The following is a 26450-nucleotide window of genomic DNA, read 5'->3' on the forward strand; positions in this document are numbered from 1 at the left end:
TTATATGTAGATATTTTTGTATTTTATTCAATATTGTATTGTTGTACTGTGGGTATTCTAGCTGCCAACCATGGTATGCTAGTTCATAAGTTGATGTATTCTCCAAGGGTTCCAATTGTATCTGTATGGTCACACAAGGACTCGGAACCGTACTGTTCTCTCGGGCCCTCTTCACACTTGTTCCTCTGTTTACTTTGTAATGTAATGTAATGATGCACTATAAATTCAGGATTGTGTCCTCAGCCCCGGTCTTGGAGAGCTACAGGCATCTGCTGGTTTGAGTTTTCACATTAAATGAGCAATCACTTTAGACACAAGTAACCAGTTAATGGGAGTGTGTAAACCACTGCACTTAAATTATGTGTAGAATAAGAATGAAATCCAGCAGACCAGACTATTGCTTCCTGTTTTCTTACAATGCTTTTATTGTTGTGCTCTATACCTGATTTGAAACTGCAACCTCCAAGATACAGACACTTCACCACTTGACAGTGATGCCACCCATACTAAGCAGAAAATGACACTACAATCATAAATATAATTCCATAATTCCATTATAAACATAAGCTCAAACTGCTGAGCAGAGTTAATGGTCCACATACATTTCACCATGTTATGCTGTTCAAGTGTAATATAATGTTCTTTTTTTGACTGACAGAACTAACTTAGTTAACATTCATGCATCACTTTTGGTTTATGTTGGTGTCATGTTACATTTTCTGTTTCCGGAAGAAAGTTGGAGATGATAACAGATAAGAAGAACCTGGATGTGGCTGTCTAGATGAAAATTAACACAAAGCATTCAGTCAGTGTGCTGCCTTTAGATATATTGTGCTAATTAATCTTTTGATAAATAAAATAAATAGTGGGCTATGGCTGGTTCATTTAGGTAGAAACTAGAAAATATTGTTGATGAAAAATGATGATGCCCCATAATAACCTATACAACACATTTCAACAACCAAAAACAGTTCTTGAGACTATTATTCCAGTTTTGTACTTTTGCTGTTCTGGAAATGATCCTAATCACCAAATGTTTTTGTTCTTTAATGACAAAATACTTTCCCTTGCTGTTGATACAAATATTGTTTTTGTTTTATTTCCAGTCAAACTACCAGTTCTTTAATGTTTACCTCAATACCTCTTTCCTGCCATTTCAGAGATAATAATGTGTGACATGATAATAAAATCAAAATATCCCAGCATCCATTCCATTCTTTTCTAAGTGAAAATTGTAAAAGGACACTACTATTCACTCTACTCTCCTTGCTTCTTACTTCTCCCAACATCACACATCATACATCAATATTTTAAAGTGCACCAAAATGTGGAATTTCTTCATTGATTCTTCTCCCATAGTCGATGCTGACACTGCTAGCTTTCTGTTGTATCCACACTGCATGGGTTTCCTCCTGAATGCTCATTTTAAAGCGAATACATCCCCATTAGTGAATTAAGTTCACCTGTGTGTCCAGTCCAGAATGGAGAAGGCCAGCAGGAGGCTCAAGAAAAGAAGTCACAAGAAAAGGAGGCAGAGAAGTAAACTTGGGGCTGCCTCTCATTGATGAAAAGCCTGCCTTAGTTACGGGGGGCTAATTTCAATCTCTTATTTTTCTCCTCTTATCTTTTACTTGCTCCTGACCCAGCAATTGATTGAAGTCCGCTATCCTTAAGGACTTTCCTTCCAACCCCTTAAATGTTCCTTCTAGGAGCTAGAAGTTAGGAACTCCCAATCTTTCCTTTGAGCAAGATAACATCAGCGCATCCTTTGAGGAAGTATTTTTTTCTGAAAGTCTGACATACAAATGATCGACCTGTGGATCCACCTCTCTCCATCTGCCACACATCTGCCATGACGTTGCAAAGAGCAAGGGCATTCCTAATTCAATTCAACTCAATTTCCTTTCATCTTTTCCTGGTCTCTCTCGATGGGTGGAGCTAGGGGCAAGAAAAGGAGAGAAAAAAAGGAAAAAGGAAAAAAATAAGGGATTGGAACAGTCCCAGCCTCGACTCTGTTGTAAATCAGTCTGTACTCTCCATAATCATCACCTGAAGGTGATTCACGCCTCCTCGAAAGCCAGGAGGACACTTTCGTAGGGGGGTGGGGGCGTCTGCACAGCCCTTGGGCCTCTTGGCGGGTCACGGTCAGACCGGAAGGAGGACAGTCGCACTGGGGGGACTCTAGCCGGGGTGGATGCATTAGCAGCGGGGCTTGCAGTAGCGCTTGCAGTGGGGGTGCAGTCACCATCCTCTGCCTGAAAGGGGACCTGGTCAATCAGTAGCGGCGGGTGGTAGGGTGTTGCCCGGAAAAGTGGCTTGTGGCCTGAAGATTCTGATGGATCCAGTGAGGATTCACGGTAGAACCCAAAGGCGGCACCACTGTGGCGGAAGAGTCCAAAGCGGTGGTGCGGTGGGGTGTGGGTGGAGGAGGAACGGGTCCGTCTGGTGATTTGGGCCGAGGCCCTTCGTCTCGAAAGCCAGGTCAGGAAGATGTAGATCAAGGCTCCCACCAGTAGTCCCACCAGCATGGACAAGCAGAAGGCCAGGATCAAGCTGTCTGGAAAATTAGACAGGGTTAATTTGACTCTCAACCAATAGAAATATTAATATTTCATGATATTAATTCATCCTGCAATGTACCAATGTAGCATTCTGTCATGTTCGTTTTGAATATCAAATTATATATGGAAGAGCCATGAATAATCCACACAGGGCCATGCAAAGTGAAATCTTTGAGTTATGATGCTAATGTGTAATGAAAATGATGCTTGTCTCACAATTTACACTTTCATCACACTTAAAATATCTTTCTGTGCAGGATGATTAATTCCCATGATTTTAATCAACACTTCTCCTTTACTTTTTCTGACAGGGTTTTATTTTTCTTCAAACATTTTGGGGAACATAAAAATAACCCAAATTAACTTATTCATAATGAAAAATGCAAAAACTTGCTATTAATCATGAGACACAATTAACAACAAATGTCAAATGGATTTTAACCATATCGTTCAGTTTGTGCCAAACATAGAAGTTTCTTATGTCACAGATATTTTATTATTTTAAACGTATCATTTATTAAATTTATACACAGATATCAAGTGCAGACATGATGGAAGTACTAATGAGCATTAGCATTGCAATGATTTGAAATTCTCTCCAGGTATGAAGTAGTCTAAATTAATTATTCAATGCTAAGTTTCATTTCTTAACATCCAGCTATAGAAGTGCAAACAGAAAACAAACATCATGATATAGCAACGCTAATGTCAAACTACTTCAGTGTACTATGTGCTAACAAGGGCACAACCACTAAGGATCGCTTCATTCAAATTCAGAATATGATCCATAAAGTGACCAAACTTTTGCATTTTTGCCAGTTAAAATGATTTTTTGCACCAAAATATATAATTCTTATATTGAATAAAAAGTCAATGTTACTACAAGTTGTATTTACTCTGTTAATTGTACTATTTGTTTCTGAAGTCCATCCAATTTCCTATTTGAGTAATTCTTTTGTTTTTCTGAGGTGTCCTCATTCCAAAAGTGATCAAACCACATTTAATTTGGTCAACTAATATCACTTGTGAAGAGCATACTCTAGTAGAGACACTGAAATTATTACTTTAACCTAGAACCTATTGGGAGCTTCACAGAAGTAGCATTTAAGTCGTTTTTAAACTAATTTGGTGAAACATAATCACCCTTTGCAGAAAGTTGAAGAAAAGGAACATTATAAACATGAAAGCAAAAAAGCCATGAGAAACTCTTACCTAAGTCATAGGTTTTGAGAATATCCAAAATGAAACTTGTCTTTTCTTCCGCCATAACACCCCCACAGAAATTACTTGAACACTGACAGAGGAATCCTTCACATCAGGATGACTCCAGTTAACAGTGAATGCAGAAATTCCATGGTGGGTGTTGGGGACATTTTTTGTGAAAAAAAAAAAAGATCTCACTGTTGCCTTTCCTGCTTTTCTGCTTAAAATTAGCAAGTGTGCCTTATCAGTGTGGGACAGGATTTCTGGGAAGTGTTATGGCTTCCTCCTCAACATTTCCTCAGATTGACGTAATAAAGAACAATAGTGATTTGCCCCCCGTCTGCCATAAGCCACTGATGCTTTGAGGAAGGCCATCTTCCTTTTTTTCTCACACATGGATTACATATAATTTACCGCAATGCAACTGAAGTGAAATATATCTGCACCCTGAAAGGGAACCAAAACAAATCTTAAACATAATTTTACATTGGTTATAATTTTCAGTATATGAAATACCTCTCTCTACAAGCTAAAATAGTTTATTTTGTCTTCAGGTGTAAATACCGTGAGAGATAAGAAAACCAGAGACTGCAACTTTCTTGAATTGGCACTATTCACAAGAAATTCAAGTACAGAATATTTTTATTGTTAAAATAAATATTTTTTTGGTTGGAAACCTTCATCGGGGCAATGTTTAGAAAGGCAGACCATATCAAAACAAAGATAGCCTTATATTTTATATTTAAAGATAGACTTATTTCTTTCCAAGAGTTTCTGCAAAACGTTTATAATAATATAATAAGTGTATCTTTAGCTTTATTTTTATAGCACTTTTCAGTGTGTTAAACTAAATAAAATAAAACAATAGTGCAATTAAGTACAAAACAAGCTCATGGGAAAAAAGCACGGAGGAATAAATAAAAACCAAGACAAAAACAAATCTTCAGGCAGGCAGTTCCAAAGCACCGGTGCCCTAACAGCAAAAACATCCTGAGACTTTAGTTACGACTTCTATATTCATTGCTGCTTTGACACCAACTCAACAGTGGATGTGTACACAAGTGTTATATTTAAATGTTTCATGTGCTTCCTGTGTACCTGGAGCAGCTTTACACGGAAACTGAATAGTTCAACTCAAGCACAAGAATCACTTTTGACCAGTGTAAAAAAAAGAAAATGCAGAACAAAAATCTGGTTGTTCAAGAGCAAGATTGTTGATACAGTACCATACTAAGATCTGCCACCAGATGGTGACAGTGTGCATTGCCATGTGGCTCAGATTGGCTTTCCATTGAGTTGTGTGAACAAGTATTTGCAATATTGTACTTGGTCACTACACACACACACACACACACACACACACACACAATATATATACAGATGGGTGACAAATTAAAGGAAAACTAACAGAAAGCATCTTAGTATGGTGTTGGGCCACCACAGGCCACAGTCTCTGAAACTCTACTGGAGGGATGGAACACCATTCCAAACGAAATTCCCTCGTTTGTTGTTTTGATGATGGTGGTAGAGAGCACGGTCGGTCCAGATCTGGGTTGAGAACCGGAAACTTTATTTTCCAACATGTGTCAAGCAGTATGCTTTATTAATAATTCAGTGGAATCATCCAAAGTCTACATTTTTCAAATAAAATATATATTTCCTCCAAAAAACAGGCATCACAATTACAGCCCTGGTTTAATACTTTGTGCAAACACCACTGGCAATGATGCCAGCCATTAGTCTTTTCCTATATTTTTGGTTAAAGCGAAGAGCTTTTATTAAACGGTATTTTTTGGTTTCACCATGCAGTAATTACAGCAGTTTTTAGTCCCCCATTTCAATGTTTGAGACAAATTAACATAATGGCATAACAATCAGAGTCTGGATATCTTATTTTCAGGTTGTCCTACAAACAATACTAAAACTCTTTGCATTTGAATGCATCTCTCTGGGAATTGGGAGGAGGGACTTGATTCAGCTGTAAATTATGCGGATACAGTAAGGAACACATTTGGCATTGAGGCCCTCACCATCTTCCTCCCCATCCTTGAGGACAATGTGCACTTGTTTGCTCTTCCTGGGAAGTTTCCCATTCAATATATTTCAAATCTTTGTATTATTATTCTTACATTGCTGAGTGGTATGTTTATCTATTTTTTGTACCCATTACCAAACAATTACCATCTGTCTCTTGTCTGAATTGACAGTTCTTTGGCTTTTCCTATGCTGAAGGTTGACAAAGGGATTTTGCATGTGTGTTGCCTCATTTACAGTGCATTCAGAAAGTATTCACAGCGCTTCACTTTTCCCACATTTTGTTATGTTACAGCCAAAATGGAATAAATTCATTTTTTTCCTCAACATTCTACACACAACACCCCATAATGACAACATGAAAGAAGTTTTTTTTTTTAATTTTTGCACATTTATTAAAAATAAAAAACTAAGAAATCACATGTACATAAGTATTCACAGCCTTTGCCATGAAGCTCAAAATTGAGCTCAGGTGCATCCTGTTTCCACTGATCAACCTTGAGATGTTTCTACAGCTTAATTGGAGTCCACCTGTGGTAAATTCAGTTGATTGGACAGGATTTGGAAAGGCACACACCTGTCTATATAAGGTCCCACAGTTGACAGTGCATGTTGGAGCACAAACCAAGCATGAAGTCAAAGGAATTGTCTGTAGACCTCTGAGACAGGATTGTCTCGAGGCACAAATCTGGGGAAGGGTACAGAAGAATTTATGCTGCTTTGAAGGTCCCAATGAGCACAGTGGCCTCCATCATCCGTAAATGGAAGAAGTTTGGAACCACCAGGACTCTTCCTAGAGCTGGCTGCCCGTCTAAACTGAGCAATCGGGGGAGAAGGGCTTTAGTCAGGGAGGTGACCAAGAACCCGATGGTCACTCTGTCAGAGCTCCAGCATTCCTCTGTGGAGAGAGGAGAACCTTCCAGAAGGACAACCATCTCTGCAGCAATCCACCAATCAGGCCTGTATGGTACAGTGGCCAGACAGAAGCCACTCCTTAGTAAAAGGCACATGGCAGCCCGTCTGGAGTTTGCCAAAAAGGCACCTGAAGGACTCAAAATTCTCTGGTCTGATGAGACAAAGATTGAACTTTTTGGCATGAATGCCAGGCATGATGTTTGGAGGAAACCAGGCACCGCTCATCACCTGGCCAATACCATCCCTACAGTGAAGCATGGTGGTGGCAGCATCATGCTGTGGGGATGTTTTTCAGCGGCAGGAACTGGGAGACTAGTCAGGATTGAAGGAAAGATGAATGCAGCAATGTACAGAGACATCCTGGATGAAAACCTGCTCCAGAGCGCTCTTGACCTCAGACTGGGGCGACGGTTCATCTTTCAGCAGGGCAACGACCCAAAGCACACAGCCAAAATATCAAAGGAGTGGCTTCAGGACAACTCTGTGAATGTCCTTGAGTGGCCCAGCCAGAGCCCAGACTTGAATCCGATTGAATATCTCTGGAGAGATCTGAAAATGGCTGTGCACCGATGCTCCCCATCCAACCTGATGGAGCTTGAGAGGTGCTGCAAAGAGGAATGGGCGAAACTGCCCAAAGATAGGTGTGCCAAGCTTGTGGCATCATATTCAAAAAGACTTGAGGCTGTAATTGCTGCCAAAGGTGCATCAACAAAGTATTGAGCAAAGGCTGTGAATATTTATGTACATGTGATTTTTTAGTTTTTTATTTGAAATAAATTTGCAAAAATTTCAAAAACTTCTTTCATGTTGTCATTATGGGGTGTTGTGTGTAGAATTTTGAGGGAAAAAATGAATTTATTCAATTTTGGAATAAGGCTGTAACATAACAAAATGTGGGAAAAGTGAAGCGCTGTGAATACTTTCCGGATGCACTGTATATACTCTAGTGAAACAAGAAGTGATGGAATGGCACGGTATAGTTCCGTTTGACTTTTGAGATGAACTACGTTTTCAAAAAATTTGGTTACTTAATGAAAAACATTAAGTCCATTTCTTGAAATAAAAGTATATTGTTTTCCTGTATGTTTTAACATAACATATAGATTATTATCTGTGATGTCTATTATATGCAGCCTATTTTCTTCATTTTTATGAATAATTTTGGAGCCCAAGGTATCGCTTCAGGAGTGCTGTGTTTCACCAGCGTTGGTATGGTGCCTTTAAGACATGCAAAGCATAACGTGCTGCTGAGGTAAACAGAAACCTTCATGCAAAGTAGGGCCTTCCTTCAGTAACTCAAATACTTTGTTCATGCAGCATCCGGTGTGCTGCAGAAGCCAGTAGACCACAGGAAGCCTGCAGCTCTTGAAACTCTGAGTAGGTAACCTGTCAACAACGTCTATTTTTTTATATTATTCAAATGAATATTAAACGATAACATGGAAATGTCTAAAATGTACAATATATAGCCGGCAACATAACACGGCTGCTTTCAAACAGAATTAGGTCAGAGTCCTCGTCATGCAGGGTTGACGATCCTTTAGTAACTGGCCTATTTGTTAAAAAAGTGCCGCTCTCATACCATAGACCGGTAGAAGATTCTTCCTTTTGTCTGAATACTCCTCCAATGAGATGAAATGTATTTCCTGTTCACAATCTTCCTATTTTCATATTTGTGCGTATAATTTAGTGTTGGCAGTGCCTTTGTGTGTATCTGTGTGTACATCTATGCCTGATTTTCATTTTCATCTTCTCTCAACTTCTGTGCATTTCCCATTGTGATATTTATTTCTCTGTGTGGTTCTGTTTCTTAGATTCTCAGCATGTACTGTATTTCTCTCTGTTTTCCTCTCCCCTCAATTCTGTTTGCAGGGGGGTCCTGGTGAATAGCTGAACTGGTGGGTTGTGCCATCTTTAGTTTGAGGTACACTGAGTGATTATCACCGAGATGGAGAGCCAGGTGTGGGAGGATGTCAACATAGAGGAAATTATTGAAAAACTCAACAAGGTATGGTAGGAACTGCATCCAGGTTCCTTTTCTCACGTAACATGTAAGACCTTTTGTGGACTTAAGGGTCAATGGTGCATAAACAATACATCTTTGTAATGTCTTCTGTGAGTAGGGAAAAAGATATCACACATATAAAATTGCTGACTTTTATTTGTATGGTTAATTAGGTTCTCTGCCAACTACATCACTTGAATGTGCATTGTACTATAGCTGGATGGAATCAATTTATGTATAATTCAGCTTGACTCACAAATAATGCAGAGCATAATGTTTTTGTCTGCACAAACACAATTGAAGAGAGAGTGAGGGAATGCAGAGGGCTTGCTAACCCACTGTGTTTCCTATTGAAGGACTGCCAGGAGGAGATGGCGGTGGTTTTGGAGAACAGGAAGAAGCTGGAGAGGGTTGACTCATGCTTGGCCCAGATCAGCCAGGAGGATGTGGTCTCTGAGACCCAGCCCCATGCCAAGGGGACTGGTGAGCACTGGCAGCACCTGCTGGACCTCAATGGGGCCAGGTGAGATCTGGGAGCAGTGTTTATCTTCTAAAAATACCTTAAAACAACCCAGCTACAGTTGACACCCCTACACATTTACCCTGAACGATCCCTCATGATTTTATCACGAAACGCTCCATGTGATAAAATCCCCTAGCCTCGCAACAATTTGCAGGGCCCGGACCTGTTATTTTCTATGCGGCCATAGGGAAGGGGCATGGGGAATGATTGATGCTGAAGAGCACCTTTCATACCCACATAAGCTGGAACTCATGAATATTTCTATGTGTGAACGCAAATAGAATTATTGATGCACAGTGCAGTCTAGAAGTATTTCGACAGTGACACTTTTTTGTTGTTTTGGCTCTGTAATCAGCACATTGAATTTGAAATAAAACAATGACTATAAGCTATAATCTGAGGGTTTTTACATCCATTTTGGATGAAATAAGAATTGTTTTTAAAGATAGTCCCACCAATTTTAGGGGACCAGAAGTAATTGCTTTTGTGGCTGCTGAAATGTTTCCTGGACAGGTGTGTTCAGTGTCATCATTAGGTCATGCATAAAATAGCTAGCAAAAGGTCTAGAGTTGATTCTAGGAATGCCCTCTGCATTTGGAATCATCTCTTAACATGAGGACCAGCCATCTGAATTAGACTGAAACATCTGAATAGATTAGAGGCATAGCCATTGCTTAACATTGTTAAGCAAGAAGGCACTGGTGGGGTCAGCAATGGCAAATGACCTGGTAGACCATAGAAGAGCGGTGCAGTGGATGACAGAAGAATCCTTTGAATAGTGAAGACTATTCATGTTGTAACTGTTCAACAGTTGAAGACCACTCTCCAGGATGTGGGCGTAGATGTGTCAAAGACGACCATCAAGAGATGACTAAACCAGCATAAACTCACCACAAGATGCAAACCCCTGGTGAGCCTCAATAGAATGGCCAGGTTACCAAAAACATACATTAAAAACCTGTATAGTTCTGGAACAAAGTGTTATGGACAAAGAGACAAAGATCAATATGTACCAGAGTGATGGGAAGAGGAAAGTATGGAGAAAAAAAATTATCCAAAGCATACCACCTCATCTGTCAAACATGGTGGAGGTAGTGTCATGGCTTGAGCATGTATGGCTGCAACTAAAACTGGCTCACTTGTGTTCATTGATGATGTCAACTGTTGACGGTAGCAGCAGGGTGAATGGCAAAGTATACAGATACATCTTGTCTGCTCAGAGCCAAGAAAATGCATCAAAAGAGGGTTGCAGTATAGGCATGGCAGAGCATCACCAGGGAAGATACCCAGCATCTGGTGATGTCTAGGGATTGTAGACTTCAGGCAGTCATTGATTGCAAAGGCTGTATAAAAGGGGCTATAATTCCTACATGGTTTTCCCAATATGGATTTAAAAATTCTATAATTAAGCAGAATAATTAAGAATATAATCTGCACTTTAACCGCATAGTGATTGTTTAATTTCAACTGTTTGTTTGCGAAAACAACAAAAAATGTGTTACTGTCCAAATACCTATGGACTGCACTGTATGTCACCACAGATACACATATTTATGCAGTTATTCATAAAATGGATACAAGGTTTACTGAGTACTGAAAGTGCTGTAGCAATGATACCTTCTAGTGAAATGGTGAAGGTCTTCATGATACCTGTCTGAGATAGGGTGAAGGCATTAACAATACCTCCTTGTGATAGGGTGACGAGGCTGCAGGAGACACTGGATGCCGTGCAGCAACTGGAGAAGAACATAAGCAGCCTCCAGCCCTGGCTGGCCGATATTGAGACCAAGTTGTCTGACCCAATCACCTATCATACTTGTGACTCCCAGGAGATCCAGAGGAAGCTAAACCAACAACAGGTGGAGCTTACATGTACATATGCACACATAGACAACCATGCAAATGCACATATACAACAGAAACATACACAACAGACCAAAGGTGCTGGAACTAGGGGTGTTGTGGGGGCTGCCGCACCCCCTACTGGTTGGTAGATTTGCCGATATAGTTCATGCCTTATTGGTCACTGATTCCTATTTTATTCACACTTAAAAAATAGTGAATTACATTTGTTATCCAAACAATGACATAGTATACAGTCTTGAAATTACATTTAATCATTTATATTTCAAGAAATCGTGAGTTTTTGTAGGCCTATGTAAATTACTCCCATTCGAAGAACTAACTAGCCTATTATGAACTCTGAGAAACTGTGCCGAGATTCAAATAGGAGCGTTAGGACGATGCTTAATAAAACACCAACTGGCACTCTACTATCTATCAGATGTTTTTAAAAAAATGGACAAGTTACCGTAGCTGAACTTGTTTCTTTGTCATCTCTCACTTCATCAGAGAGATCTTTTTTGTACGATTTGTTTCTAGACTTTGCTTTGTAAGCTAGTAAGACAGCCAACTGTGAGCATGTAAGCTATTAAGCTATGCTAGCTACTCAGTTGCACTGGTAACATTAGCTGACAGATTTCTGAATTGTTTTCAGCTACCCTCGATCCATTCCAGCGGTTAACACTCTGGAATGTTAATCTCTTTAATCTGGAACAGCCCCTGCACAGACTTTTGACTGAATTGGCGCCTCATACTTCCAGCACCCTTGCACTAGACATACATATACACACACACATCTTAATGCAAAAATAATCTTATAGTCACAGTAATGTAAAGTAGTATTGCAACACACAGTGCAGTCCATAAGTATCTGGACAGTGGTACTATTTCTGTTTCAGTTTAATGAAGATCCATCCATCCATCCATCCATTATCTTAACCCGCTTATCCTGAATAGGGTCACAGGGGGGCTGGAGCCTATCCCAGCATACATTGGGCGAAAGGCAGGAATACACCCTGGACAGGTCGCCAGTCCATCGCAGGGCACACACACCATTCACTCACACACTCATACCTATGGGCAATTTAGACTCTCCAATCAGCCTAACGTGCATGTCTTTGGACTGTGGGAGGAAACCGGAGTATCCGGAGGAAACCCACGCAGACACGGGGAGAACATGCAAACTCCGCACAGAGAGGCCCGGCCGACGGGGATTCGAGCCCAGGACCTCCTTGCTGTGAGGCGGCAGTGCTACCCACTGCACCATCCGTGCCGCCTCCTTAATGAAGATCCAACTTTACATTAAAAAGTTTTTTCAAAAATTGATAAGCCACACACACATCTAGGTTTATCAGCTATTAATTAATCAGCTGATAAACCTCTGACCCTCTCCCTTCATGAGGATCCGCAAGCAGGATCACAGCACAAGCAAGACCTCGGACCTCTCTCCTCTCCCTCAACTGAACCTCCAGCAGGCCAATGAGGTACAGTGTAGGCATGGAGTCTGCGACCATTGACCTCTGACCCCTTCCATCTGTTTCTACAGGATGTTCAGAAGGACATAGAGGAGCACAGAACAGACATGGAGTCTGTGCTGAGTCTCTGTGAGACCGTGCTACAGGACTGTGATGTATGTTACACTGATACCCGGTTCACCTCCGTCCAGCAGGCCTCTCGCACCCTGGAGCAGCGCTGGAGGAATGTTCATGCTGCGTCCTCAGAGAGAATAAAGCAGTAAGAAGCAGGCTCAGACTCAGATAGGTTATAATCCATCCAGCCTCCCTCCATTGTATTGCCGGTATTTCATGAGGATTAAGATGTTTGCTGGTTAACATTTGGAAATGCTTTCAATTGGATGAATTATGATTGGAGAAAATGTTAGTTATTTCAAAATATTTGTGAAAGTAAGCCATCTAAATCCTTAATCTTGCAAAATCACCAGATCACAAGAAAGATGAATAAAATGAAGCTATCGAAAATATTGCTCTCTAAATCAGGAGTAGGTTGCCTGGTTTTTTCACAAGATGACAAGTAAAAATTCTCTCAGCAGCACCCAAAATTCCCCCCAAAAACATTTTAACAAGCTAAAGCTAAAATACAAAAAAAAAATATATTATTCTGACCGGTAGCCTAAGACAATGTCCGTAACATAACAATGTCCGAAATTAAGGATCAATTAAAGCTCTTGCTGGACTGCTGCATTTAAAGCACTACTTCCTTCTGCCCAGTCTTCCTGATGATGCCATGTGCCTCCATTGTCCTAGTTATTTCCTGATTTTCTGGTGTATTTTCTCAGTTCCGTGTTCCATTTCATGTTTTAGTTTGCCCTGTTTCTGACCACGCCCCCCGCACCTGATATGTGTTCCCTCATGTTTCATTGCACTCACCTGATCCTCATTATGTTGGCTTACCTGTCTATATAGCATGTCTGTGTGTCTTTGCTCATGGCCAGATTGTCTTGTTCCTTGCCTTGTGCTTGTATCTTGCTGTCTCGTATTTGTTTTCCTGTGCCTGGTCCCATGTTTTCCTGTTCCTGTTCTTAGCCTGCTCCTAGCTCCGTTGTCCTGTTCCGGTCCTTTCATCCAGCCCATGGTCCTCCGCCCTTCTCCTCCTCCAAGCCCCATCTTTATTCCGGCCTTTTCCCTCTCTCCTAGTTTTGACCCCCGCCTGTCGAGTCGCAACGTACTGCTTATTCTGTGCTGTTCCTGTTTGCTGGCTTCTGTACCTGGACTGTCTGACCGTGGTAATAAATATCCCATTTCGCTCAGAATGTTTTCAAAACTTAAAATAATCAAGAACTAGGCTAACCTAAACTTGAATATTGTTTTTTTTACCTAGGGTGTCTAGAGGGGGCTCCATATTTCTAACATTATCTAATAGTAATGTTAAATGCAAGTCTAAGATTGCTTGCTACCTTGCTTTATTACCATGGTTTCAAAATGGTCCATATTTTTTCCACAGTCTATGGTTGCAACACATAGTGGATGAACCAGGAGTCAACAAGGGATACTATTATTCGAACGACCAGTAAAGCCCAAGTCATACTTAAATGAAAAGTAGTATGGCTAAAGTACTGGTCATACATGTACAGCACTTATTTCAGGTGAAGGTTATGTGCAGTGCAATGAAAAGTACTTGAATAAAGACCCAGTGACATAGCACTGCCAGTTTTCAACATCCATGTTCAAAGTCTCCAATGTGGAAGAATTGATTTGATTCCCCACCATAATACTCTCTGTACTATGATCCCATCACTGGTTGTAACCCTATCTGCTTTCCCCCATCTGTGGAAAAATGGTAAAAAAAAGAAAATACAACTGTACAGCTGTAACATCAGTGATGAATAGAATGAATATATTATATTAAAACACAGCAGATGCAACCGCTTTTGAGTAAAATAAGGTGAGAAGGGGGGCACAGTTTAACTGAGAGCTTCATGCGATGACTGTTTGCCTGCAGGATCAAGGAAACAGGGAATTTGTGGGAGAAGTTCATGGAGGACTTGTCCTGCTTTAAGGACTGGATTCAGACCTCAGAGAGAATGGCTGTCTTGCCCAGCTCTTCAGAGCTGCTCTACACCACAGCCAAACAGGAGCTTAAGAAGTTTGAGGTATTAACAGGTTGTGAGGACATTAAATACATGATCGTTATGTTATCTCACTGACAATGACTGTTTTCCATACATGTGAAACATACACAAAACTGTGTCCGTCCAGAAAAATGAAACAACTCTATGTGCGTCTGTGTAACAGGCCCTGGAACAACAGGTCCAGGGAAACGTGACTCAGCTAGACGCAATCATCAAGCAGTACCAGCACCTAATGCGAGAGGACCGCGCAGATGAATCGTGCCAGCTCAGGGACATGATGCATGATGGGAAGCAGCGCTGGGAAACCTTGAATGACATGGTGATCTCTGGCTTGCGTAGGCTCAAGGTACCAATCAAGATAAGAGCACCCATGTTCCACTTTAAATACATATCAACACTTGAAATACTGACATGCTTTTTATTAAATGTGTTGAAATGCATATACTCTTGCATTTTTACTTGCAGGAAATTTACTTTTAAAAGTAAACTATGTAAAAGGTTGTGTTATTTTCTCTGGAAAAATGTCTGCTAAATACAGAAAATTAAATTTTAATATATTTTACATTGGTCGTCACTGGCGCACAGCTGTTAGCCTATTGGCACATCCAGAATTTCCCCTTCTCCGTTACTATGGGCCATGAATGACTTGGCATCTCTTTAATTAAAACATTTCTGTTTGGGCTCCACATTGTCTCACACTTGGCCCACAACTGTGATGTCCTGTCTACCACATCCAAGCCAGTGTCTGTTTTTTCAATTCCACATTCCAGACAAAGAGGAGGAGTTCACTTGAATTTCCTGCTTTTGTTTGATCTCATGTCCATTCAAGGTAACTTTTTCTTCAGCGTCAGGTATGAGCTGAACCCAAATTCCTAACCTCTGTGTCTGGCAGGAGTTTATAGGGGAGAGAGAGGCATTTGAGTCAGCCAGAGATGCAGTCCTAATGTGGGTGACTGCCATTGACCTGCAGCTGACCAACGTTGAACACTTTTCCCAGTGTGACCCACAGGATAAATTCACCCAGTTCCAGGTGGGACTTACAATGCAATACATTTATACAGTGGTTTCAGAAAGTATTCAAACGCCTTCATTTTTTTGCACACTTTATTGTGTTGTAGATTCATTTTAAATGGATGAAATTGCCGTTTTTGCCTACACTCAATAACGCATACTGGAAAACTGAAAACATGCTTTTAGACATTTTTGCAAATTTGTGTAAAATCTAGAACTGAAATCTCTCATTTACATCAGTATCCAGACCTGTGACTCCTTGCCGTGGCACTCCAAATTGTGGTCAGGTGCATCAAATTTTTATCCTTGGGATGTGTCTCAAACTTGATTGGAGCCAACCTGTGGCAAATTTAATTGGTTGGACACAATTACGAAAGGCACACACCTGTGTATATAAGGTCCCACAATTTTCATTGCTTGTCATGACAGAAACCAAGCCATGAAATCCAAGGAACTCTCTGTAGACCGTTGCGATAAAATTGTGGTGAGGCATAGATCAGGACAAGGGTATAAAACCTTTTCTAAAGCTTTGAGTGTTCCCAAGAGCACAGTGGCCTCCAGGACTGGACGAACTGAATAACCAGGCAAGAAGGGCTTTGGTCCGGGAGGTGACCAAGAACTGAACGGTCACTCTAACAGAGCTTCGGAAGTCCTCAAAATTACGACCATCTCCACAGCACTCCATCAATCAGGCCTTTATGGTAGAGTGGCTAGACCAGGGGTCGGCAACCCTGGTCCTGGAGAGCCGCAGGGTGTGCTGGCTTTCGTCTCCACCTTAAAATAAGCAACCGATTCAGACCCAAGAAACCAGGTGAGGTGAGTTAACTGTGTAGTCAACGGCTTTCATTGATCAATTAATGCCAAGTAACAACGAAAGCCAGCACACCCTGCGGCTCTCCAGGAAGTGGGTTGCCGACACCTGGGCTAGACAGAAGCCACTCTTGAGTGAAAGACATATGACAGCCTACTTGGTGTTTGCCAAATGGCATTTCAAGGATTAAAAAGATTCTCTGGTCTGATGAGTTTTACCCTTTGGGCAGAACTCTAAGCAGACTTAATCCCTATAGAACATCTGTGGAGAGACCTGAAGATGGCAGTTCACAGACGTTTCCCATCCTGACAAAGCTTGAGAGGATCTGCCAGGAAGAATGGAATAAACTGCACAAATTCAACTGTGGAAAGCCTTTAGAGACTTACCTTAAAATACTCAAAGCTGTAATTGCTGCCAAAGAGGATTCTACAAAGTATGGAATTAAGCATCTGAAACTTACTATATATGAAGGAGATTTACATTTGCAAACATTTCTAAAAACATGTTTTCACTATGGAGATTTTATCCGTTTAAAATTTAATCTACAACACAAGTGTACAAAAAGTGAAGGGATCTGAATACTTTCAGAAGCCTGTGTATTCATAAATCACACAAACTGTTTTAAGTAGAATGTTTACATTTGCCAAAAGCCTCAAAAGATGGGCTTGATCAGACTGCTCTCGATCAAAATGTATCAGCACAGATAACATCAGACACCTTGTTTTCATATGCTTTGTTAGGCACTGCAGCAAGAGATTTGTCTGACCGCAGGAGCGATTGAGGAAACCATCCACCAGGGGGAGCTCCTGATTCAGAGGAGTGAGTCCCTTGATGCCACTGTCATTGAGGAGGAGTGCGGGGATCTGCACAGATACTGCAAGGAGGTGTTTGGCCGTGTGCATCGTTACCAGGAGAAGCTCATTGGTCTGCCGGTAAACCACATGCTCTCTCACCAGTGCTGTATCAGATACTTATTTGGCGCATGCTTGCACACTCACCCTGCATACAGACATTTACTGAATTATATTCTTCATGAGCAAACTAAAAATATACTTCAAATTGACCCATTCAGAGAGTTTTCATCCACAGTGCTGCAACAGGTTATTTGAGCGTTTTGAGAGTTTCTTGGAGCCAACAATGTGAACATTAGGGGCTGGAATAAGGAAGCCGGAATCTTTTCTGAAGTTCAGGGGCGACGTATAACAACCCCCTGAGGCTATTATGTTACGTCACGGACCGGAGAACCTATGGCTGCAGACACATAACAAACAATTGACAAATGAACGTCTAGCAGGTAACATTATAGTAACATTATAGTGACGTCTCAGTGCAGTCCTTATTTCAACACCTACAGTGATCGGTGTATCACATAAAAGAAAAAGTAGGCTACAGTTAGATAAATTTAGTCACTCTCAGTCTTTATAATAGAATATAAAAGAATGGAATATGGGCCATTCTACAGAAGTCATGCAAAGTGTTGTCCCACTCTGATTAAAATAAGAAACAAACTAATAAAATCTTTCAGTGTTATATAATTTATTACGCTTTACCCCTGCGTCATTGGCTTTGGCAATTAGAACCAATTTTCAATCAATGAGCTTGAATTACTGTACAGCAACATAATGTTTTGGTACAGTGTCAGTCCATCAACTGTATATTTTGAAACCCGAATTTAAGGACTATAAACACAGGCAGAGGGTGAGTCAACATGTTAGTGAACCTTTCTCAGTGATAGGAAGGGATTTACAATGGTCTTGTAACAATGTTTTAACACAAAAATATTACCTATTGTATTGAAATACTGTGCTTCATATTGGTTGGTAGCTGTCCCCACTATAAACAAAGAGATCAGGCTACTCCAAAAATATTTTATCAAGTCAAGCTGGGCTTGTGTTCATCAGACTCACCTCTTGATCTCCTTTCCGCTTGCCAAGCACAAACCCTTACTAGAGTTTATGTCCGTGCGGACATTTGCACGCACATACACATGGATGTGCACATGGCAGCCAATTATTAAGTTGGGATAACCGGTTAATGAATAAAGATCTCCACAATATTTGGAACAAAGACATTATTTTCTTGATTTGGCTCTGTACTCAATTTTAGATGTAATTAAACAATTCACGCAAAGTTAAAGGGCATATTATCATAGGGTATGTATACATTTTGATTTCACTGGGTAGAAATAAATAACCACCCCATTCCAGGCCACCACAATTGAATTTAAAGCAAAAATATGTCAGTCCAAAGCATTATGGAGCTCAATGTAAACACTTAAGTCATTTATTTCTTCTGACATTGATTTTTGCAATTCATGGTTATAGGTGTTATTATTTCCTAGTGGTAGAAAGTAGTAAGAGCCCTCACAACCAAAACACTTGTTTAAAATACTATGATAATATGAATAATGATTAAAAAATCAACAGCAGTCATACTTTTCAACGGGGTGAATTGAATTTGGGTGCATAATTTCATTTCTGTGGCAATATTTCCATCACGTTTCGGTTTTATTTGACCTAATGTCTTAGAGAAAAAAAATATTAAAATGTATTCTCTAGCAAGTGAAATTGTCTGGTATACAAACATTGAAACAAATTATAAAAACACAAACCTATATTTAATTAAGGACCTGAATTCAGACCTGTGTCAGAAGTTAATGAGCACTCCCCTCTGGTCACCAGTTTACAGCAGAGGAACATGGCCTTTCTGACCTGGAGGAATCAGAGGAGCTGCCTAGGTTTCTATGGAGCGGAAGTGGTGGTGACAGTCTCCTGGCTCCACCCCCTTCCTCTCTAGTATTGTGCCTGCAGGGTGAGGATTCGGGGCGAGACAGTCCTGCCAGCTCGGGCTCCATCGCCCTGGAGTGGGACCATGACTACGACCTATCCCACAATTCTGCACTTCACTCAGGTCAGCCTACTTACTCTTCTGCCCACAGGGTTCTACTGAGACTGACCACTGCACACCTTCCACAGAGCTGTTCATCTGGCCACAGAAACACTGATCATCCTGCCACAGAAACACTGATCACCCTGCCACAGAAACACTGTTCATCTTGCTACAGAAACACAGATCATCCTGCCACAGAAACACTGATAATCCTGCCACAGAAACACTGATAATCCTGCCACAGAAACACTGATAATCCTGCCACAGAAACACTGTTCATCTTGCTACAGAAACACTGTTCATCTTGCCACATAAACACTGATCATCCTGCCACAGAAACACTGATCATAATGCTACAGAAACACTGATCATCCTGCCACAGAAACACTGTTCATCTGGCCACATAAACACTGTTTATCTGGCCACATAAACACTGTTCATCTGGCCACATAAACACTGTTCATCCTGCCACAGAAACACTGTTCATCTTGCTACAGAAACACTGTTCATCTTGCTACAGAAACACTGTTCATCTTGCTACAGAAACACTGTTCATCTTGCTACAGAAACACTGTTCATCTTGCCACATAAACACTGATCATCCTGCCACAGAAACACTGATCCTCCTGCCACAGAAACACTGATCATCCTGCCACAGAAACACTGATCATCCTGCCACAGAAACACTGTTCATCCGGCCACAGAAACACTGTTCATCCTGCCACAGAAACACTGTTCATCCTGCCACAGAAACACTGTTCATCCGGCCACAGAAACACTGTTCATCCGGCCACAGAAACACTGATCATCCGGCCACAGAAACACTGATCATCCGGCCACAGAAACACTGTTCATCTGGCCACAGAAACACTGTTCATCCTGCCACAGAAACACTGTTCATTCAGCCACATAAACACTGTTCATCCGCCCACAGAAATACTTCATCCTGTTACATAAACATTACATTACATTAAATGAATGGCATTTAGCAGACGTTCTTATCCAGAGCGACGTACAGTTTATTAGACTAAGCAGGAGACAATCCTCCCCTGGAGCAATGCAGGGTTAAGGGCCTTGCTCAAGGGCCGAACAGCTGTGTGGATCTTACTGTGGCTACACCGGGGATCGAACCACCAACCTTGCTGGTCCCAGTCATGTACCTTAACAGGCCGCCATTGTTCATCCTGCTTATACTGCTACAGAATCACTATTCATGAGCTATTCCCACCTTGTCAAACACTCCATTGACCTCAGTCCCAATAATCCCAGTACTTACAAAAACATGTTATTAATCTCAGTAGAGGTAACACACTGTTAATCTTTGCTACAGAGCCACAACCGTCCACCTATGAGGCCATTCATACCAGTCACCTCTACTTAACAGACCAGTCAGATTTTGCTTGCCTCACCAGCGCAGAGTCAGAGGCTGCAGGTGAGTAGATCTTTACTCAGCCTTCTGCAGGAAGCCACAAGTAGCAGAGATATAGAGACTGACAATGTATATTCATTTCTATTAATTTTCTTAGTTTTAATAGTTATATATTGCATGTCTGTTATAATATGTATGTTATCGCAAGTTATAATATCGGATTTTGTTTTGTGATGAAACTCTTCAAGTGTTATCACGTGTCTGAAAAATGAAAGCAGCAAGTGTGATTGTGCAAGTGTATTACTGTGCTGTAGGAGTGTTTACACATGTATATCACTGTGATGTCATGCAGACTTGATTGCCGACTGGGAGCTGATCCCAGAGCAGGTGTCGAGTGAGGAGCTCTGCATGAAACAGGACCTGAACCAGTGGCAAGAGCTCTACTCCCATGACCTGCAGAGAGTATGGGCAAGACTTGGCCAGGCAGAGGCAGAGTTGGTGCAGCTACGGGGGTGGGACATACGCGCTAATCCCCAGACCACTGAGCTGCGGATCAGGAGACTCAAGGTGAGCAAGATTAGGCATCTGGATTTCCGCAGATATGGCCCTGAGTAAGGATCTTGGAGATGAAGTGTCCATCTTCAACGGGAGGGGGGGTACGTCAGAAACATCCTCACCGTTGCTTCTATCAGGCAGTCTTCTTCATTTTGGAATCACCAGTTACTGCTGTGCTACCTGTACCCATGTAAAGGGTGCTGCATGCGTATTTCTCTACTACAGTGGTTCCCAAAATCAGTCCTGGAGTAACCCTGTGTATACTGGTTTTTGTTCCAACCCCAATTGCCATTTAATTATTTTAACAAGCTGTTAATTAATCCTAATTAAGGATTTTCATTTTAACATGTGATGTGGTGACCAACTCCCCAGGAACAGACCCCAAGAGATGAAACAGCCATAACAGGTCCAATCAGTGACAATTTATTTACCAATATACACAGGGAGAGCTTCTCAAGGGCAGTCCAAGAGAACTCTCAAGAAACTTCATGATATCCATCTTTGACAATCCTTGGTCACTCCTATTAGAGTATCAATTACTACCCTCTACGCTAGCAAGCACCCATCTCTGAAGTATAGCCTCCCAAACAGGAATGTACAGGGCTACACAGTTTATAGTCAATAGTCCAGGCAGAGGTTTGTTAACGAGGCAAACAGACACAGCAAAGGAAATCCAAAACAAAATCTAAATCACAAACCGGTAATCCAAAGAACAGCAGGTCAAACACAAACAGAAAAAAAACAAAACAGAAGCAAATTACAATTTAGCAACGAACAGACAGAGTAGACAGGTTTAAATAGAACAGATAACTAGGGAAACGAGAATCAGGTGTGCATGATAATCAGGAAGTGAAACACAGGTGAAGCGAGTGAATGAAATGAATGAACAGAAAACAGAACTACGGTGGTCACAGAGGGAAATAAAAGACGAAATGTTGGGGACAGAAAACAGATACAGAAAACACAGATCATGACAAGGTCACAGACTTCAGGAAGTCATGGCATGCAAACAATATGCAACCAAATACAAAACATGACAATTTTAGTAGTCTCAAACATTAAAATGCGGAGCTATGTATAAACAGTACTGTGATTACTACATGGTGAAATCAATAGGGAAAAAATACCATTTAATAAAAGCTGCAAATCTGCTCTTTGAACACATATTCCCCAGGCCTAGACCTACTACTACATTACAGCTTTCCCATACAAACCTCCTGGCCTGTACTTGTAGGCCACAATCCTCCCATAGTGACAGTGTGTGAGTCCCAAGGTTTGGTGGCCAGGTGTCAACAAATTTACCGTCTTTTGATTCACTTCAGTCGTTAATTTGATCAGTTACAAATAATTTGAATGCAATTTTTCTGAAAAACACGATGACCACAATATGAACATGGGAATTTTATTTATGATATGCATAGCTATCTGACAAAATGTGATTGAAGAGGGTAATTAGTCCCTCTAAACATGAAAAGCACCAACTTACGAAAAATTAACTTGCTAAAAGCACAACAGGCAATGTACTATGTACATACAATACTTATGTACTTTTAATTATGATACCGATTATTTAAGTGCAGTATTTGTCAATGCCAACATAGTATTAGTGCACCCCTAAAATGAATTATAATAAAATAAAAATCTTTATCTCATAGGATTCTGGGAGTTCAGGTTAAGCCTTGTCCAGTCATATTTCCTGTTTTTCCTGTAGAAAAGCATCTTTGTGACAGTGTCTCTCTCTAAAAGGCACTATGCAAACAAGATTGGGTTGAATAAAATGAAAAATAATGGAATAAATTAAATACAGATTGTGTGTATTCTGTAACACCATGATTGACTAGGCAGGATGATACCAATATTGTCATTGTACAATTATAAATTATAATAGAACCTGCAACTACCACACACAGCCTGCTCTTCTAGTATGTTTACTGACCAAGCCACTGAAAAACCCTTTAAAGCTGAGCTTCAGGTTGTTTATGGTGCTCTGCAGCAAATCCACATGGAGCTGATGGAGTTACAGCTGACAGCTGAACTGCCAGGAGACCTGTCCAGCCAGCTGCTAGGCCAAACAGAGCTGAGGGACTGCCTGGAGGCAGAGAAGGAGCCTGTCAATGATCGTCTTGAGTGGCTCCTGAAGGAGTTCACCAGGCTCATCAAGGAGCTGGAATGGACTCTAGACATCGGAAGTGGCTGGGAGGTCAGTAAGGCTCCCTGTTGACAGCTCTGGCTATATCAATTGTTCTTTGTTTTTGTGTTTCCCTCACTGCTGGCTTTTCTCTGAATGATCCTGCATCTTCTGAATTTGCCTGCCTCTCTGTATGTACACAGCCACAGTGTGAAGGCATCCCAACTCAGCATGAACCCACAGCCAGCACTCAACACCCCAGGTACCCTGTTCTACCCTGTCACATTTAACACCATTGACAACAGCTATCAGCTTTCATGGGTTTTCAATAGATATATTCAACAGATAGCTCCAGAATTATTGCCACCCCTGATGAATATAAAAAAAGTACAAAATAATACAGTTATTGACATAAGATTGATTTTCCAACAAGTGTAAAGTAGTGTGCTTTATTAATGATTCAATGGAATAAAAAATTATTTCCAAAACATTTTTCAGTTTTGGTCTTTTTATTATTGCACTTGAAATGAAATGAAATGACATTTATTTCGGTCTGCATTCAATGATAATACATTTACATGAATGGAGGCAGATATGACAGATGTAGGCTGAAGCTGCTGCTTATAATGCCTACCCTTTTAACAACATGTCATATTTGGCTTCAAAAGACAAAGTAAAAACCGTGTCTTTCTATGCCAATGTTTCCTTCTGGTCATCCTTTTTCATGTTTGTTCAGTACATTATTTTTAAACTTTTTTTTTGTGTGTTCTATTTCTGTTCTAAGTGTTCTATTTTCTATTTTCAAATCCATATTTGGTGATCTGTGTAGGAATGACATCCCTTTTTATACATATTCCCTCCATTTTAGGGGACCAAAAGTAATGGACAGTTGACTTCTCCGGTGTTTCTGATTAGTTTCCTTAGTGCAGCGCTTTGGATAGTGCAGGTATAGAAACCTTTCAGTATCTAGTCTTGATTCTAGGTTTTTGATTGCCTTTGAAGTTTGTTTTTGGCACTTGTCAACATGAGTACAACAGTTGGGCTAATAACAGTCAAGGAAGCAATTATGAGGCTGAGAAATAATAAATAAAAAAACCACTCAGAGACATAGGTCAAATAGGCTTCCAAAAAACGATGCTTCCCCAAACAGCTGTCCGGCAGATCAGAAACACTCTTCAGGAGGCAAGCGTGGATGTGTTAGTGACTGCTTTTTGCAGAAGACTTCACAAACAGATCTACATAGGCAACACAACAAGGTGCAAACCACTCTTTAGCTGCATAAAAAGATGGCCAGATTACAGGTTGTTAAGTAGTACCGAAAAGAGCCTGCTGAGAGAAAAAGGGTCTTGTGGACAGATGAGACGAAGCTTGACTTTTATTTTAAGCTTGAGTGATGACAAGAGCAAAGTGTGGAGGTGAAAATGAACGGCCGAAGAAGCACCCCTCATCTGTGAAACATGGTGGTGGGGATGTTATTGTTTGGGCATATATAGCTACCACATGTGCTGGCTCACTTGCCTTCATTGATAATGTAAGAGCAATGTACAGAAGCATCTTATCTGCTCAAGTTCACTCAGGCTCAGGCAGTAAGTGCAGTTGTCTGGCAGTCGGAGGGTTGCCAGTTTGATCCCCCGCCCGGGCTGTGTCGAAGTGTCCTTGAGCAAGACACCGAACCCCCAAATGCTCCTGACGAGCTGGTCGGCGCCTTGCATGGCAGCCAATTGCCGTCGGTGTGTGAGTGTGTGTGTGAATGGGTGAATGAGAAGCATCAATTGTACAGCGCTTTGGATAAAGGCACTATATAAATGCCAACCATTTACCATTTACTCAAATGCTTCCAAACACATTGGATGGTGCTTCAGCCCACAGTAAGGCAATGATCCCAAACATACACCAATGCTCTCTTTATTCCTAAAGATGTTCTAAAAAGGTTTTTTGTAAGCCTATTCTTTGGCCTTTGTCTCTGTTCTTTTATATCTCAGCCCGATACTGGCTTCCTTTAATTTCATTGCCACAACTCTAGTCCCCATGTTGACAAATTGCAATAACAGACTCCAAAGGCAATTTAAAAAAAGCCTAGAATTAATACTAGATACTGAAAACTTTCTTATACATGTACTACAGAAGTGATTGAATACACATGACTAATCAGAAATAGCTGAGAAGCCAACTGTCCAATTACTTTTGGTCTCCTAAAGGACTATGCAGGAAAAGGAAATTTTACTACTGTCCAAATACTTATGGACTGCAGTGTGCTGTAAATCTATGTCCTGCTTGTGAGAAACCAATCATTCTCCAGTTCACAGAGCTTACTGTCACATGGTTTGTTTTTTGGTTCAGGTCTAACAGAGGTGTCAGCTCTCACCCGTCCCACTCTGAGTGGCAGTGGCAGGCCTTTCTTCAGCGTGTGCTGTGGACCGCCCTGCCCCTCCAGTTCTTCATCCTCGTCCTCCTTGGTCTGGCTTGCTTGTTGCCCCCCACCCAGGAGGACTACAGCTATGTTCTTGCCAAAATCCTTGTACAAAACCTGCTCCCCACACTATACTACACTAATGGGCCACCACCTGTATGAGCAGAGAAGGGACTGACTAGTTTTCTTTATTATCTCTGATAATTCTGTGAATTTAAGTCTACATCAATCAGTAGCCAATCATCGATAGAACAGAGCTCAGTACCTGGGATTCATATAATCTGCTTCACATGATTCAAACTGTTCTTTTGGTCTTCGGTGCAGGTCTTCAGTCATCAGGGCAACAGTTATATACATTGGAAGTAAAAGACAACAGAGAAAATGTTTATTTTTCATGTTTTATTTAATGGAATTTCAGTACTGCTAAAGTTAAGTGCAGATGTGGATCTGTCATAGACCCGAACCTAGAATCTGCACCCACAAATTTCATATTGTACATCGCTCTGGATAAGAGCGTCTGCTAAATGCCTTGTAATGTAATGTAATATTGTTTCAAAAATATTAAGTTTGCTTTTTCTTTATCATGTATGTTTTTTCTGTGGAAT

At 40.9% G+C, this 26450-nt stretch overlaps 2 protein-coding genes across 6 annotated transcripts; one reads left to right on the forward strand and one right to left on the reverse strand.

Moving 5' to 3' along the window:
- Positions 1-425: 425 nt before the first annotated feature.
- On the reverse strand, positions 426-3888 carry LOC133142072 (myc target protein 1 homolog). Of its 2 annotated transcripts, XM_061263038.1 has the most exons (3): positions 3774-3888; positions 2050-2557; positions 426-1938 (listed from the first exon to the last, which is right to left on the reverse strand). In XM_061263038.1, exons 1-2 carry the CDS (start codon positions 3826-3828, stop codon positions 2061-2063), a joined length of 552 nt encoding a protein of 183 aa, XP_061119022.1. In that variant the 5' UTR covers positions 3829-3888; the 3' UTR covers positions 426-1938; positions 2050-2060. The 2 variants fall into 2 exon arrangements, with proteins under 2 accessions (XP_061119022.1, XP_061119013.1); XM_061263029.1 differs by having other exon boundaries at positions 426-2557.
- A 4127-nt stretch (positions 3889-8015) lies between these two features.
- On the forward strand, positions 8016-26406 carry LOC133116790 (nesprin-1-like). 4 transcript variants are annotated; one of them, XM_061226778.1, is made up of 15 exons: positions 8016-8090; positions 8586-8721; positions 9075-9241; positions 10938-11100; positions 12630-12817; positions 14543-14693; positions 14836-15018; positions 15565-15702; positions 17235-17426; positions 19176-19404; positions 20714-20815; positions 21105-21319; positions 23301-23507; positions 23639-23697; positions 25776-26406. In XM_061226778.1, the coding sequence occupies exons 2-15, from the start codon at positions 8662-8664 to the stop codon at positions 26005-26007; spliced, it is 2286 nt and encodes a 761-aa protein (XP_061082762.1). In that variant the 5' UTR covers positions 8016-8090; positions 8586-8661; the 3' UTR covers positions 26008-26406. The 4 variants fall into 4 exon arrangements, with proteins under 4 accessions (XP_061082762.1, XP_061082918.1, XP_061082844.1 ...); XM_061226934.1 differs by having other exon boundaries at positions 12750-12817; XM_061226860.1 differs by having other exon boundaries at positions 8042-8094.
- Positions 26407-26450: the final 44 nt, after the last annotated feature.

This window comes from Conger conger, chromosome 1 (genome assembly GCF_963514075.1).
Source record: "Conger conger chromosome 1, fConCon1.1, whole genome shotgun sequence".
In the NCBI taxonomy this organism is placed as follows: Eukaryota; Metazoa; Chordata; class Actinopteri; order Anguilliformes; family Congridae; genus Conger; species Conger conger.